Consider the following 16500-nt stretch of genomic DNA (forward strand, 5'->3'; position numbering starts at 1 on the left):
AAGGGTTATAATTTTTTTTTATGGGAATAATTTCCTACCCATTTGCGTTTTTCTTCTTGAATCAAGTTAACTCCGGTGGTCAAGCTAGATAACGACAAAACTGCAGTTGCTTTAATTTTTATATTTGACTAGCCTATTTTTGTTAATATTTGGTTACGTTGTTAATTTTATATTTATCAGATCAATTGGAAATTAGGGAACTACTTAATGTGTGTTAAAGAAATATAGTTTTGTTATTAACTGGAAAAGCTAACTTTTAATGATTTATTTAATTACAATGCGTGACGTTTGTACTAATGCATAGGGTAAGTACAGACTGGAATCAGTGAACGAGTTGTTGGAATCGATTCCAACCCTGGAACCGATTCAAATCCAACGACTCCAAACGCGGACTCGTTCTGCCCATCACTACTGTTCACTATTAAGTATAACATTTTGGACTATTGAGAAGGTTAAGTTAGAACCACATTTTTAGCTACTAGTCCCATCTACTGGCACTTTAAGAAATTAAAATGCAAAAAAAGAGGAATCCACCAAAATTTGTAGCATTTGTAATTAAAAATTAGGAAATGTTCGAATTCTATCAACTTCTAGATTTCGGACTGTCACTATTACATCCATAGATGGCTAGAAATGTTGGCTTTGACTATCAGCGATATAAGTTGTTATAACGAAAACGTTTATGGTTATCTCATTTACATTATAAACACACAATACATACACACAATGTGCTATTTTCAATCATTATAAATCCTGAAGATAACCTACTCTCTCTGTCGAAAACATGGCAAAAAACATTACTTAATTTGACAGTAGGCTATTTCTTCTTGAATGATGAACCAGTCAAATAGATAAATAGTACTTCACGAAAACATTCTCCTGCTCTGAATTTTACTTTCCAATATTTAGGTGATTAATGAATGAATCATATTTAACTGATGAATTCTTTTTTGTCAGCTAGATAATTAATAATAAAAATACAAGAGTTACTTACAGTACACTATAATTTATAAGAAGTAAATAAATGCAAAACAAATTCACATTTATACTTTTTATTTATTTCTACAAACATTCCTGGCGTGGCTTAAGTAGTGAAATATGAGACTCTTTCTTCTGGTAGTAGATGTCAGCTTGAGACGACTTGTCCTTTTTACATAAGATTCATCAGGTAAAATTGAAAATACTTTTGAACATAATGGATAGAGCTAAAAGAAGACCATCATTACATGGGATTGAACATGCAATATACGAGCGTCTAAATTTCAATGGACGCTACATAACCATCACTTGGCAATAAATTTGAACCTGTGGATTTTGAAATGTTTCCCAACGAGAATAGAAATATTCACTAATAAAAAAAGTAGTCAATTAAAATGAAATAAACTTCACAATTAGAAACGTGATGAAACAAGTTGTTTTCTTTGGTAAGAAACAAATATCCTGTAAAAAAAAATACGACAAATGAGATATTTTTAGGATTTTACTCTAGAAATACCGTCTGTTTTCCTGACAAGGCTTTCGAACACTATAAGGATGGTTACAATTTTTGCTTAGCAAATAAAAGATTTTCTGTAACAGGGACTGCATTAGAGCTCTCTCGTTAATTAGTAGAAAGATCAAATAGGAGCTCCTAACATTCCAGTACTCACTTCGTTCTAAAACAACAGTTGCATTGTCTATTTTGGAATTCCTAGGAGCTTTTAAAATATTAGTTTCTTTTTCAAGCGAAAATTATAATGAAAAATAAAAATAGGTTTCTAATTAGGGTATTTTCAGTATATAAATTTGAAGAAATCCAGTCATATAATATTTACTTTTGCTCTTAATCGTTTTTGACATAGGTTCTCTAAATCTCTAAACTCTCCTTAAGTGGTGTAACCGTTGACTATTCAATTTATTTGTAAAATAAATATATATTTTTTCTATACTTTTAAAACTACATATAAAAATGCCAAGTTTTATACCTAAGCTCACACTTTTTTACCGAATTATCAATTTTTATTTCACAAAATTTTATAAGCATAAGTTTATATGCTTACAAATAAACACTGGACGAAGGGCCAGGTAAAATGCTTTTGTTTGCAAAAGGGATCTATTTATTTATTTATTTAGTAAAGCATTTTCTAAGAGAAAGAAGGTGAGGAGGACGTAAAGAATAGGAAATGTCAGGGAGAAACAAAAAGAGATCATTATTTATTTATTTTTGGACACTTGGCGGGGAAAAACTGAATGTGCAGATAGTTCAAAAATAAAAATATTTAAAATAAAATGAAAATAATAGAATTTATTCAAGATTAAGACAAAGACTGAAGATAATATAGACCTTGTTAGGAGAAATGCAAAACTTTTATTTCATGACAAATCGTCACGTACATTAATCCCAACCAAATTTGGGAAGCAATATTGTTTCAAATATGCTCAAGATGAAGTGTCCATACTTTCTTGATCAAATCTTCTTACTTCCTCACTTTCGATTTCCAGCGGTACGACACGATGTGAAAGTACAGCAGTTGCACCTCGATGAAATTTATAATTTCCCTGCCTGAAATATATACCATATTTTTATTATTTTAATCTGAACTGTTTAATCATAAATATTCATCTGTATGATCTATTTAGATTCTCTGGAAGATAATGTAACATCTCGATAAAATTTCGAAGATCAGACTTTTTAAGTATAAACATACAATCGATGCGGCGAATCTTTAGAAATATAAAAGTTGTTACTTGAATAGAAAAAAATTAGGAAAATTCTTTCAAAATTTTTAATTAACAAAATTCAAAAAAGATATTATTCAGATAAATTTATATTTTCAAACAGCATTCATGAAAAAGTGAGGTAAATTTGGGAAATAAAAACTTAAGTCCTTTAAAGAAAAGAAGGCAACTTGGAATTATTTAATCTAGAGTGTCCTCTAAATTTGCAATGATTATTTCACTTTATTTCATTTTTTATAAGAGAAAAAATCTTACCTGACTCCTTTTAAATTAGCAACATCATATGGTCTAATATAATCGACCTGGTTCTTTTTTATAACACAAATATCACAACTGCTTCCTGAACCTAAATCATTAAATATGCCAGCAATTATTGCATTACGAACCAACAGCTTTCCTTCTTCTTCCTAAACATAAAAAAAAAAGAGTAGAATTCGAAAGTTTTTCAATTACGTTGTTAAAGAACAGATATTTAAAAAAAGAACTTACGTTCATATGTGGCCGCCATTGAGATTCTAATACAGACATTGCTGCAAGAGAACCAGATCCCATAGATGTATATGGAGGATTGTCAGTAGATCCATGAGGGTGTATAGTATAAAGATGTGGGCCATCATTATCAATACCACCAAGTACTAACGCAGCTCCAATGTAACCCTAATAAATGAAATTAAAATACAAAATACATCAATAGAATAATAAATTAATTTCGCAGTTAAATAAGTCAATGTTAACGTCTTAATACCGAACAAAGATATCGGTGTACGACAAAAACCAAACAATTGGATAGTTTAAAAAAATATGGGGTATGGTTTTATGCACGTTTTAGAAATATTGCATTTGAAATCAATAAGGTATTTGTTTATCTTGGCAGTAGTAAACTAACCCCAATCTTCTCCCCTTTGTAGGGAATAGAAATTGGAATAGACACCTTCATTTTTTAAAACCCAAATGAAGTGACCTCGACCGACAACAAGATCGATTGACCGAATTAAATGGCTATTAAATGGCTCTATTAAATGGCTCCAACGATTTTCTTTGAAAATGGTATACTAAGGTCATGAATAAGTCTTTATATTTTTCAATTGCAATCTTTCCCCAAGAAGTGTTCTTGGTACACATATTACTAATTGTATACAAGTACAATTTTTTTTTTTTTTTTAATCCACTTTAAGGCAGTTCTAAAGGCGAAATAGGGTTAGCTTCTCTCTAAAGTGTTATTGCAGTGCTGTGAAAAAAAAAAAAAAAAAATCAACCAAGTTTTAATGAAAGTTTTTAAAATGATATTATATTATGTTATATAAAAAATTATATTACTGTATGACCTAAAGTATCACTTTTATTGGACATAAAGAAAAACTTTGGGAGGCAATGAACCAGTTGTGCGCTAAGGACGCACGCTCAAAGCATGCGGTCAGAAACCTACGAAAAGAGTAGACTAGAGAAAGCGGATGTACCGTTTAAAGGAAAAAAAATAAAAGTTTTAAACTTATCGAAACTGAGAAATCAAGATACCTTTAACTATTTCAATTTAATTAAGTCAACATTTGTAACATTGAAATTAACTGTCTATGGTAACTGCAAATTTTAAATTACAAAAAACTTTAGTAAGCAAACTGTTGTAAGAAAATTCGTTTAAGTAGTTACACCTCTTTTCAATTCTGCCGCTTTTATTAAAATCTGGTAAGGAATAAATGAAGCACATTTGGCACATACAAAGAAAGCTCTTACCTGATATCTAAATAAAAGTTGTTTTAGCATTCGATTAGCAGTACGAACTGGCACAATTCTTCCTGTGTTTAGTCTGTGAAGTTCTAGCTGGGAAGCAATCGTAAGAGTCGTCATTTCTGTGTCAGCAGCGGTTCCAGCTCCACAGCAACTGAAGCATTATGAATCAAGTAAGCAAAACGATAGTTGTGAATTACACATTCCACTATAACTTTACGTTGTAGTCTGTTTCTTAAAACATTACGTTGTAACTCCCCTGTTACAATTATAAGTTATTAGTGTATATAACCCATTTTCAAATCTAACTTCAAATCGGAAATTCTGAGTTCCCTAACTGCATGAATTGCAGTTTCATTGATGTAAAGTAACTTCGAATTAACGATTAAGTGCTGAGGACGAGGCGGATAGCAAACATACAATCAAATCCTATTATTAACCTCTAAATGAAATCCAAGACCCAGACCGAGAATCGAACTTACGAGTCCACAACACATATTAGCGTTGGTATTGTCGTGGCACTTCTAGCTTCATTAAGTTGCTAAATAATAAACTACAAAAAAATGTGTCAAGGTGCAAGCCCAGAATTTAAATAATCTACATTAGTATCATTGAATTAGCACCCATGAATTTCTTCCCTTTGTGAATCCAAGGGTTAGTTTTTAGAATTGTTCCCAGGCAACCAGATTTATAAGTTTGATAGAAAGGAGGTTTGATTATATTTGTTAGGAACAAAACTCTGGGAGGGCAATCCACCAGTCGGTGGTTTTAGACCAAGAATGATGCTTAGTTTTACCAAATATAAACATTCGTTATTAACACACAAGGAATCATGCAAGTAATAATTCTGTTTTTTTTGTTTTTTTTAAAATAAAATAATCGGAAATTGTAAATGTAGTCAACACAAACCGAGACAAAGCTTCAAAATATGTTTTAGTTACATTTTTCTAAATTTATTTAGACAGAAAAGATTCCTATTTTTTAATGAATACTTAGTAAGGCTTAAAAAGTGCAATTCGTTATTACATTATGTAATTGTTAATTTCTTAACTATTTCCTACTTCCTCGTGAAATATGAATTACACTCACTACATGTTTTTTGCTAAGTAATGGATTTTTGAACAATTCTTGTCAGCAACAATGGTATCTTCTGTGGCACGCGTATCAGCACCCAAAATAACTCCATCTTTAAAAATGATTCCAACAATCGTTGTTCCAGTCTTTCTGGCCTTTGGGGCAGTGAAACCTTTTTCCAAAAGCAACGCATTTCTGTAACAGTTTAAATAGAAACAGTAATTATTATTAGAGAAAACCTAAAACTTAATTCAACTTAATTTAAGCAAAAAATGTATTTTCATTCAAGTAAAATGAACGGCACTTTAAAGATAATGTAACAAATAAGTTCTAAATAAGTTTATTTCAGAAATGAAAGTAGTTTTAGGAAGAGCCAGCAGTTTTTTTTTATTTCCGTAATGTCATCATTCAGGAACCAACTAGCCATCTTTCACAATAATTAATTAACTTTATATATTTTAAGTTACCGTCCACAACATCTAATTTAATGGTCGTAAATTCTGCCTGAAAAACTAGGCTTTGCATTTCTCTTATTTTATAAATAATAATAATTGTGATAATTACTATAATAATCTGACCACAGAAGGCGATGCGCCAAAAAATTAAAACAATAATAGCAATGATGCAAACAAAAAATAAAACTTTTGAGTAATAAGAATGTACATATAATGTTTTGAAAAACCTTTTGCAACATTAAGACATTCGGCGACGATTAATTTTCTGCTGAAAAACTTAATTTTTGAACTATATTGAATAATTTAATAAAAGAAAACTGATAATGCAATAAAATTATGTAAGTAAATAACTGATGCACAATAAGCTTCGGTAAATCTAAGCAATTATTGCATAGAGCTAGGCTGAACTACACATACACACATACTAACTAAATATAATCCCGATAAACTATATTTAATTTATTTATCCGCTTAATTTTCGAGGATTGGTTACCCGACTTGCGACAGAAAATAATTGCCTATTTATGAAATAGTAGCAGCAATTTTTCTTGTGATATGTTTAAAAAAACACCATGTTTTTTTTTCAATTGAGGAGTGTATTTCAAACATTAATTTTACACACAAATTTACATCTATTACGAACGGCGAAAAATTAAAGGTGAGGCATGATGAGTACATTAATTTCAATTACCTTTTACAATTTTCAAAAGAGAATCCTGGTTGTCGAAATTCCAAAGCGTAGGCACCAGCCATTTTAATAATTTACACAAATAAATATAAATTTATCAATGGTATAGCAGTTCAAGAGAAATCAATGCAACGAGCAATAACGCTTGCGATCAGTTCCTTGCAACCAACAGCAAAAAGTACGAACTGACCAGTCACTTGGTTAAGGAGAGGTTACAACAACAACAAATCAGAAATCATCACATCACGTCACTGACAAACTGAATAGCTGTTCACGAAAGTAATGTTAATTTGTGTACATAAAAATAATTTTTTTTAAATGCTATTTGTACAAATCATTCTCATTTGAATGTCATACTGTGAAATAAAAAGGTAAAATCACATTATTGAATAATTGATTATGTCTTAAAAGATCCAGTTCTTGATTTTGGCTAGTGATCACTGAGCAGAAAAAAAGAATTCCCATGAGGCATACGTGACAGCAAAATAGAATAAAAAACGAAAGTTAATATGCTTTAACATCTCCATAAACTTCAAAAAATAAGAATTATTTGAACGCTCTAGGTTATGTTTCTGGATCCCCTTGCATGCAAAAGTTATTCCAGCGAATCTTCTGAATTTTTGCAATGCACAACCTTTGGAAGGAATTTCGAAGCGTGGTTGTTAGTACAAGTTGTAGGCGATTTTTTTTTGCAATGAATCAACTTCCAAGACATCAAAAATATCCGCAAGTGTGAAAAAAAATATATATATATATTTGGAGTTTCCATATTATGCCATAAACGCATATAACTTGGTGGATTGACAGAATCACAAACGCATACCGTCATAACCAGTACTTAATCATATCTATCTTCTTAATTTATTAATGTTTTCGATTTTTCGCCATTTCTTGACTAATAACATTAAACCGTGAGGTAGAAGTATTCCAGGTTCGATTAAGAGAAAAAAATATAATGAATTGTATATATAACCATTCCTTACTTGTGCCTTACAGGAGAACCATATCAAGTAATGATAAGAAGCAACTATTTATTTTCGAAAGAAAGTTCCATCAACAAAATATTTGGTTATGGAAGAACAAGAAATGCGTCATACTGGCTAGAAGAAAGTACAGGAGTTGAATAAACTATTCGGCGAAGAATGTGTTGTCAAAAACATGTGAAGGCTAAGCTTGGCAGGATTGGAGAGACTGATATCCTGAGGGAGGTTTTAGAAAAGGTGCTCTTTCGAAACAGAAATGCTGGTAGACCAAGGTGGGCAGAAGGTGTCACGACCGATGGTTTAAGGCTGCTAGGAGTTAAGAATTGAAAAAAACTGCAAACCGAATGGTGCTGAATGTCGGGCGCTCATTGAGGAGGCCAGGACCCACCGTGGTTTATTGATTTAATGCTGATTAAATACAAAGGTACTGTTGTGTATTCAAAAACCGAAAAATTTCTGGAAGCTTTGATGGAAAGTAATTCATTTATTTTATTGTACTAAAAACAATTTCGTAAACTATTTTTTTTAGGTTTGGGAAAATAACTTTTTGCATCAGGTGACTGTACCTTTAGTAAGTGAATCTTCAATATTTGAAATTAAAATAGGCTCCATATTTTCTCGGCCATTTGTATTGTTTTCTAAAGATGTTAAAAATATTCTAAATGTTATTAGAATAAATAAGATATCGCAAAAAAGAAACATTAAAAAAACTTTGTTGGATAATAACAACTTTATGGGACGGAATTCATATATATTAGTTATGATGCAATTTATCACCATCTGTCTTGTGATTAGGTAGATGATGGTTATCAAATTTATAACAGTGTAGGAATAAAGTGTTTCATGATATCTATTACTTATCAAGATTACGTAAAGTTGGAAGCATGACTGATTATTCAAAAATAGCTTATTCATGTTTTTTGTTATATATTACTATATGCTCATTTAAGGATTTATGTGTACACACATCATCAGAAAAACAAATACCTATTACTAAAGTTGGATTAAATACAAATATAGGGCCGACCTTAAAATTTTTTTATTGGTACGTATTTAACGTATTTGCGTATATTTAAGTTGCTGTTGGTATTTTGTTAATTTACTGTTTCTAGGATTTGCTGAATTAATGATATTTTTTTAGTTATTCCTGCGGTTATCGAAAGGTATTTGAAGATTATGCTAACATTATTCGACAAAAATATCCAGAAATTAGCATTACTGGAAGCAATTATGATCCACCTGGTATTCATATGTTAATTGCAAGAGTTTTGGTAAGAGTTTTTCATAAATGTTATGTTGAATTTACTTCTAATGAGAGTGCTTTAAGCAACTTTCTGTTCTTATTAGATGCGTTACAAAACATTTATAATAGCTGTAAAGTTTCTTGATTATTAGGGCTTTCTCCATATTTTTAATAAATTGATTATTTCAATTTTGTAGACTATTAGGAATGTATTTTTAGTGGGAATGTTTATTTTTATACATTATATATTTTTACATTATATTTTATATATATATTTTTTACTTTTAGGGCTTGCTGAAGATGGTAGTTATTGTCTCAGTATTAAGTGGAATAAATCTCTTCAACAAGTTTGGAATTGAGACCCCTTCGTGGTGGACTTGGTGTACAGAAAATAAAATTTGGTCCTGCATGATGATTTTTTTTATGACCAATGCACTTGAAGGACATTTTATTTCAACGGGTGCTTTTGAAATTCTTCTTAATGGTAATGAATTTTTAATTAAATATTTAACGTTTTATTCTTATTTTTGACTATACAACAGTGTTCAGAGAAAGGGATCAAACTTGAGAATAGAAGTATTTGAATCTCTTGTACAAAATGTTTAAATTTTTTTTGTATTAAATACTCACAGTGATACCAACAATTTTTCCTAATATTTTGGTTGTTGGGTTTTGCTTTGTCAACTGGTTGGTCGTAAAATTAAAATTCATGTAAAAATAATAATTAAAGTAAGATAACTTGGTTTCTTTCACATACAATTTATTGTTGTCCTACTTAAAATGGTTTGTACAGAGAAAAGGTGAAGTTCAAAAAAGTCAAAAATAGATGTACAGTTGAATTAAATGTGAATTTAGGGTTAAAGGTTACAATTGATGTAAAGTCAATTTATTTTTGAGGCGCTTTAACATTTGAGATCACAGGCACTTATGGCTTTTTTCAGCTAGTATCTCTGGTTACTATGTTGTCATTTCTCGACATAGGTATACAATTACCGGACATGAAAATAAACTAAAGTAATCGTCAATTTTTTCTGGAAGTGTATACCGTCCAACTGTCAGTTAGGTTTTGTAGAAGAGGGCGGAAGCACATACAATGCTATAAAAATGTTTTCTATCAAATATAAAGAAGCTACAATGGGTATTCAAACTGAGAATCGTCCACTTAACAATCCATTCTTCGTAATCACTATACCGAAAATCGCCTACAACCACCGGACATGTTGTGGGGCGGAACTTTTCCCCGAAGATAAACCAGACTGACCTTCCGCAGAACAGAGAGGAAAGTGGTATTCCTTACCGCCGCTATAAGTCGCTTTTTACGGCATGCTGGAACACCTTGGGTAACAGGTCAACATCAGGTTATTAGCGCCTGGAGCTTTTCCGGAGCATTGCCGGCCTCCTGACAGTTCTCTCATTACAGATAATCCATCACCGGACAATAAGTTGTAAGAAGCTTGTGGTAAGAGAAAATCTAAGGGCCCCAGCAACTGGATTTGAACCCGGGATCTCCGCTTAGAAAACAGTTTATGCTACCCTCTGAACTTATCCTTTCATTTAGGCTACCATTTCGTTTTAATTTTTTTATTTTATATTATTAAATATAATTGATATTTAAGATTTTAAGACTATTTATATGAGGCCCACACTTTTTGGAAATTAATGCAGGATGGTTGAGGAAACTATATATTTCATTAAAAATTATACCTGTCATAGTTCAAAGGCATAGTCTGTTTTTTTCGAATTCACTAAGATTATAATAACTATTAAAGGTAATGTTAGCGAATTAATTTATTTATTTATTTTTTTTTAAATTCAGATATACCAGTGTGGTCTAAACTTGAGACAGGTAGGATACCTCAGCCGCCAGAATTATTTCAGATTATTGATAATCATATGCTGCTTGACGATCCAACGGAGCCAATGAAACCTGGATTTCCAAAATAAAAATTAATTGTTGATTGCATAAAGCAATTTTTCCGTAAAAAAGTGAGCAAAACTGGGAAACAATGACTGTTCCATTTATGTATAATTTTTTTCGAACAAATTAGATATTTTCCTGAAAATTTAACTCAGGCTCAGTTAATATTATACAATATATGTTGTCATAGTAGAATTTTATACAAAAAAGTTTGAACTTTCTTGGACGTTTGGTACAAGTTATCGAATGGTGTGTGTAAAAATTTAATTAAATGATTTTTTAGTCTCTCATTGATTGGTTATTAATAAAAACATTCCAAATCAAAGGACTGTTTTAGAATAAAATATATTTATATATGGTATTATAGCTGTTTATTTTTAAGCTGATTAAAAATTTATAGTAATTGAATTCTGGTTGAAATATTCTCTTTTAGAGAATAAATTTTAAACTCAAATTAGTTCTCAACAAGTTTATTTATCAATTTTTTTCGTTTGACTTCTTTGCTAGTACCTAGACTTTTTGGTTCTGGAGGGTTGGTCAGGAAAGAATACAATCCTTTTCTAAGCATCCAACGTTTATTGTTTATTCATTCATCTGGGCTAAAATAAAGAAAACAATTCAACAACTGTAGGAAAAGGTGTAGATCCTTTCACGACCAATCCTCCAGATTTTAGGCGTGCAATGATGGACATTTAAGTGACGAATTAAATTACTTGTAATCACTTTTCTTTTTTTTTATCTGCTTTTTTATTTAGTTCTATTAAAGAAGTATGGGCTCATGCCAAATTAATCCTCAAATTTTAATAGAACCGATGTAAATCAATTATTTTTTTGGTTTGTATGAGGAACTTCTTTTAATAAGAATTAAACAATTATGATAGAAACTGGCTCTGCAAGTACCCAGCTTTATTCACTAGTTTCTATATCAGAAACCTTTAAAACGATTTTGGTTTGTGAAAGTCCCTGAGTAAGTGTATACATTGTTATATTTTCCTAAAAATGTCAATTTTTCAAAAAAATTAGCAGAAAGTTACTTCTATTGTAGCTGTCAAATAAATTCATTCACAAGTAAAAATGAAATAATAAAAGTTCTGGTGAGATCTTTTTGCTATTGAGCATTAGTTAATTTAACCTAGTTAAATTGGTTACACTTATAATATTAATAAATACTTTTGAGGTATTATATTTTTGGATGATATAAATCATCATTATAAGTATCACAGAGAATGAAATTTAGTTTTTGTTTTCTGATTGCATTGAATTTGTTAGATGTAATATATATACTAATTCCTTAACTATGGTGTTTTATTTAGTAAAACGAGACTGATTCTTTGAACCTTTCGCTTTTAAAAAAGCCATTGCAAGTTCCAGCTTAAGGTTAAGGATAATTTTCTTTTCTTTTAAGTTGTCAGATCTCTTAAAACTGTATGCCATAAAAGAATTAATATCAAAGAAGGATTTAATTTGCATTGTTTTGGGGATGCTCAAGGCGTTTACAATAGTTTCGCATTTTATTAACCTTTTCATTTGAAGAGAAACTTTACTCAAATTATCAAAATGGTTGTTATTGTCTCAGTGGAATAAATCTCTTCAGCAAGTTCGGAAAAATCAAATTATGTGAATGAACCCCGATATTGGTTAATTACATCAAAGTATGCAGGTTGCTTTGCAAAAGAACTCATTAAAGTCTCAACCAGAATCAATCCATATGGTGTACAGTCCATTTTAAGGGAAGAATTTAAAATTTCTCCAATAGATTAAATTTGCCTGAATAATTACCAAATGCCCGGAAATACATAAATCATCTAGATCTTTTCAAGAGGATTTTCGAAATTCTAATGCCGGTTGACGGAATTTATGTATGTTCTCTTCCTGACCTACGCAGTGGTTATCTGTTGATTTATCAGGAGATACGAGTATGCTTTTTATGGATGAGGCTTATTAAGTTCTTTTTTAAGATGCCTTAAAAAAATAGTTTTGCGTAAGACTAAGATTAAATAAACTATTCAAGAAATCTAATTTCAGTTTTAATGATTGTATTTTTTGTTTGAAAATATTTTTTTTTTAGTTACTAAACTGACCTGGATTTCCTTTCGTACAAAAATATAATACAGTTGAAACCAATTTGTTTTTAAAACATTTTTCAGTTGCTTTTGCAATTAAATCTGGTATATTTACAAAAAATTTATTTAATTTCAAACTTAAGATAACATAAATAATACAGAAAATTGCTACAATTTAATAAATTACAATGGCACGTTGATTGGTCAGAAATAAAAAGTACACTTGATTTTTACATGAGTTAGCTTAACAAAGTTACCTATTTACTTTGAGTTTTATTTACATTCTTGACTTTTTCATGCAAAACAATAAAATTATTTTACAATAAAAAAATGGAAATAGAGGTTTTGGGTAATGAAAGTAATAATTTACTTCGTGGACAAATATACAAAAATATTGGCCTCCATTTCCTTTATGGCAGTGAATTTATAGCAAAGTGTTGCACATTAAATCACAAAGCTAGTATTTACAAAAAAAAATAAGAAACTTCTCGGTATACAGCCTTAAAATTTTAGACTTTGAATAGTCTAAATATTTTTAGGATAATTATTGAGTTTGCGTAAGCAAACAACACATCTACTGGTTCTCTTTTTATAATGATATCCTTTCAGCACTTGACTTAGTGGTTTTCTAAACATTTCTCTATCTTCTACGATTGCTAGCCAAAAGGAAAGAGCAAAGTTGTAATAATTACATTTACCATCTCCATGGCATTCTATAAATGGCGATGCTCGGAAATCTATTAAGCATGATCCAGGGCTCATCAGTCGTTGACCACCACCCTCAGTTCCAGCTGAATGCTACATAAAAGAAAGCTAAATGTGAGAAACATTGTTAGATAAAGTTATTTACTAAAGCTATGAGCTATATATTTTATATATTATATATTATACATTATATGACTAGGCAGTAAAGGGACTTAGTGAATCAACTGTATTTGGTAGAAATTTAGTTTGCGTACGTACGAAAATGAAAAACAAAAGTAATTTTCTTCCGAGATTGCAAATCGGAAAGAAAAGGTAGGAGACTCTCTTATAAAGAGCGGAAGACAAATTTTAATTCGAAAGTTTTATTTTGATTCCTCAGTATAAATATTGCATACAAGAGAAGTATCTTCTTCGAAGTTGATTTTTCAAAAGTGCTCTATATTTTTGCTTCCCTAACTAAATATTTCTCGTGTGTGCTTTTTCTAAGCAGCGCTCTGCGATCAAAAAAGAGATTGGTAAAATTTTTTTTTTAGTAAATTAAAACGGTTATTCTTAAAAGTACTTATTTTTATTTCAATTTAATTGATTCTTTGCAAAACTATGGAATCGTTTTTCAGATTTCCTTCTGATTTTCTACTACTTGGTATGATATGAGAAAGAAACGGTAGTTTGGAAAATTAAAAATTTAATAAACAGATGATTTTCTTAAGCAATCTTAGAAGCTTCTTACCATTAGAAAACTATAGCCAATCCAAAGTTCCTCCCAGCCTTCGGGACACTCTGGAAAGGACATTGCTTGACTGTGCATAGCTAACAGTCTCGTAGGAGCCTCACAAACAACACACCTAAAAATCAAATTGCTGTTTAAGCATTAAAATGCATTTGTTTGCATTTAATAAAGTAAAATGTTTGTATAACCTTGATATATATTTGCCCATATTTGCAGCAGCTATGGGAGTCATCATAAATGGCATAGGTTCAAGAGTACTAAGCCAATAACTGTAGTCACTGCGAGATGCATAGTCACAAACTTGATTGGGACTACAGAATATAAAGGGCATGGTTGAAAAATATCGCAAGCAGCTACCAGGAGTTCCTATACAATTTTAAACATTAATCAAGTAGGAAATGGCTAATAATTAAAATGAGCTTATATACAAGTAAAAAAAGATTTAGGGTGGTCGAATTGACGGGTATGAAACAAACTTGCATTGTTAAAACTTTTCTACAATCATGATTTTAAACTTTACAAGAACAATTTCCTTGAAGCAACAATAAAATTGAAGGCAGTTTTTCATTCGTTGTATTTTCGTTAGAATTTAAGTATGCTGGAGCATCAAAATCTTTACTTTTTCTGTATTTCACCTGATCGAATTTAAATTTTGCGCTCTTCCAGTTTCCGTAACTTGTATGTTCGTATGACAAGGAAAATTTATTTTTATGCTAGCAAATAATGTCAAAAAAAAAAAAAATATCTAGTTTAACAGTGAACTTGCATTTCGGAACTTGAAATTATTCAAGAGCTATGGATGATATAGATACTTCAAACTGAGAATCCAAATTACCTAAATCCATTGTAAATGCTTGTTGATCACCAACCACAGACAAAAGTGAATAACCATTCCATAATTTGTTTGTGCCTCGCGGACATTCGGGAATCATCTCCGACTGTGAGTGAAATGCAAAAAGAAAACTTCTTTTAGGAGATCTCACGTGCAAAGCTGGTACGCCCGGTTCTCCATCAGTTCCTGCGATAAATAATAACCTTTTTTAAATCAAGGAAGAGATAAAAGATAAAGAAATTGTGAAGACTAGTTGTTTCCCAACGTAGATTCTTGAGGAAAATAATATGTTACTGAGTTGATAACTATATAGAGATAGCGATGTTAGTAGTTCATTCTTTCAGAAGGACAAAGAGATAAGATGTATCACTCACTATGTAAATTTGTAAAAGAGAGGCATAAGAATGAAATTTTGTTGGGAACCAGATAGTTTTGCAAAGCAACTAGGAAAGATTTTAGAAAATACATTTTTGTGAATAACTAATTTAAATTAAAAATTATAGTAACAGACAGAATTTTTTTTTTTGATTAAATTTGTTTTTTGGAAGTTATACGGCAAGTGGGTTTTAAGCAGAAAAGAGCATCTTCAATAAAATACGATGCGAGATAATTAATATTCAAACATACCTATGACACCGGGTGGTCCTCGCACTCCAATAGCGCCCTTTCTACCCTTAAAACCTGCAGGGCCTAAAGGTCCCTCAAAACCATAAGGGCCTTGAGCTCCAGGAGTTCCTTGCGCTCCTTTCATACCTTGAATTCCTGGTATACCAAGCCAACCATCCAAACCAGGTTTTCCTTCATTAAAAAAAAAAGTATTAGTTGAGCAAGATTTCACAAAAATAAAAAATTCCTTAGTGTTTCTTTTTTAAGATTGTTTTCTTCAAAAACGAATTATTTGGTTAAATGCCAGAAATTTTTATTGAAATAATTTAAAGCAAGAATTTGGAAAAAATCTGTCCTTATTTTATTTTATTTTTAATGATCTTTAAAACTAATATCTTGATTGAAAAAGTAAGACAGGAATACATTTTTAGGTGAAATGATGTAAATTATTAACTTTATGCACTACCTTTAGGCCCAGGAAGGCCACGGGGTCCTGGGATTCCTTTCAAACTCGTGTAATTAAAGAATCCTCTGTCACCTTCTTCACCCTTCATACCCTGCAATCAAGAATATTAATGTTTATTGTTTTTAAAGGAGCTTGTAGTAGAACGTTAAAAGAGCCAATAGATATATCCGACTTCTTTTTAATGAACAATTTTAAATTTTTTCGATTTTGATTAAAAATTCACAATAAATTTCTTCTCTGCTAAAGAAATGTGAAATTTTTCTAGTAAAATCTATTATACTAATTGTTTCATTA

At 30.6% G+C, this 16500-nt stretch overlaps 2 protein-coding genes across 2 annotated transcripts; one reads left to right on the forward strand and one right to left on the reverse strand.

Annotated features, from left to right (window-relative positions):
• Positions 1-2264: 2264 nt before the first annotated feature.
• Positions 2265-6891, reverse strand: Prosbeta2 (Proteasome beta2 subunit). The gene is made up of 6 exons (XM_074131647.1): positions 6664-6891; positions 5533-5712; positions 4450-4597; positions 3208-3375; positions 2974-3125; positions 2265-2542 (listed from the first exon to the last, which is right to left on the reverse strand). Exons 1-6 carry the CDS (start codon positions 6723-6725, stop codon positions 2419-2421), a joined length of 834 nt encoding a protein of 277 aa, XP_073987748.1. The 5' UTR covers positions 6726-6891; the 3' UTR covers positions 2265-2418.
• Positions 6892-8340: 1449 nt separating this feature from the next.
• SelT (selenoprotein T) lies at positions 8341-13353 on the forward strand. Its single transcript, XM_074131650.1, has 4 exons — positions 8341-8688; positions 8785-8914; positions 9175-9370; positions 10703-13353. The coding sequence occupies exons 1-4, from the start codon at positions 8528-8530 to the stop codon at positions 10828-10830; spliced, it is 615 nt and encodes a 204-aa protein (XP_073987751.1). The 5' UTR covers positions 8341-8527; the 3' UTR covers positions 10831-13353.
• The last annotated feature ends 3147 nt before the right edge of the window (positions 13354-16500 follow it).

This window comes from Rhodnius prolixus, unplaced genomic scaffold (genome assembly GCF_049639745.1).
Source record: "Rhodnius prolixus isolate KJV_2025 unplaced genomic scaffold, Rpr scaffold_4, whole genome shotgun sequence".
Classification (NCBI taxonomy): Eukaryota; Metazoa; Arthropoda; class Insecta; order Hemiptera; family Reduviidae; genus Rhodnius; species Rhodnius prolixus.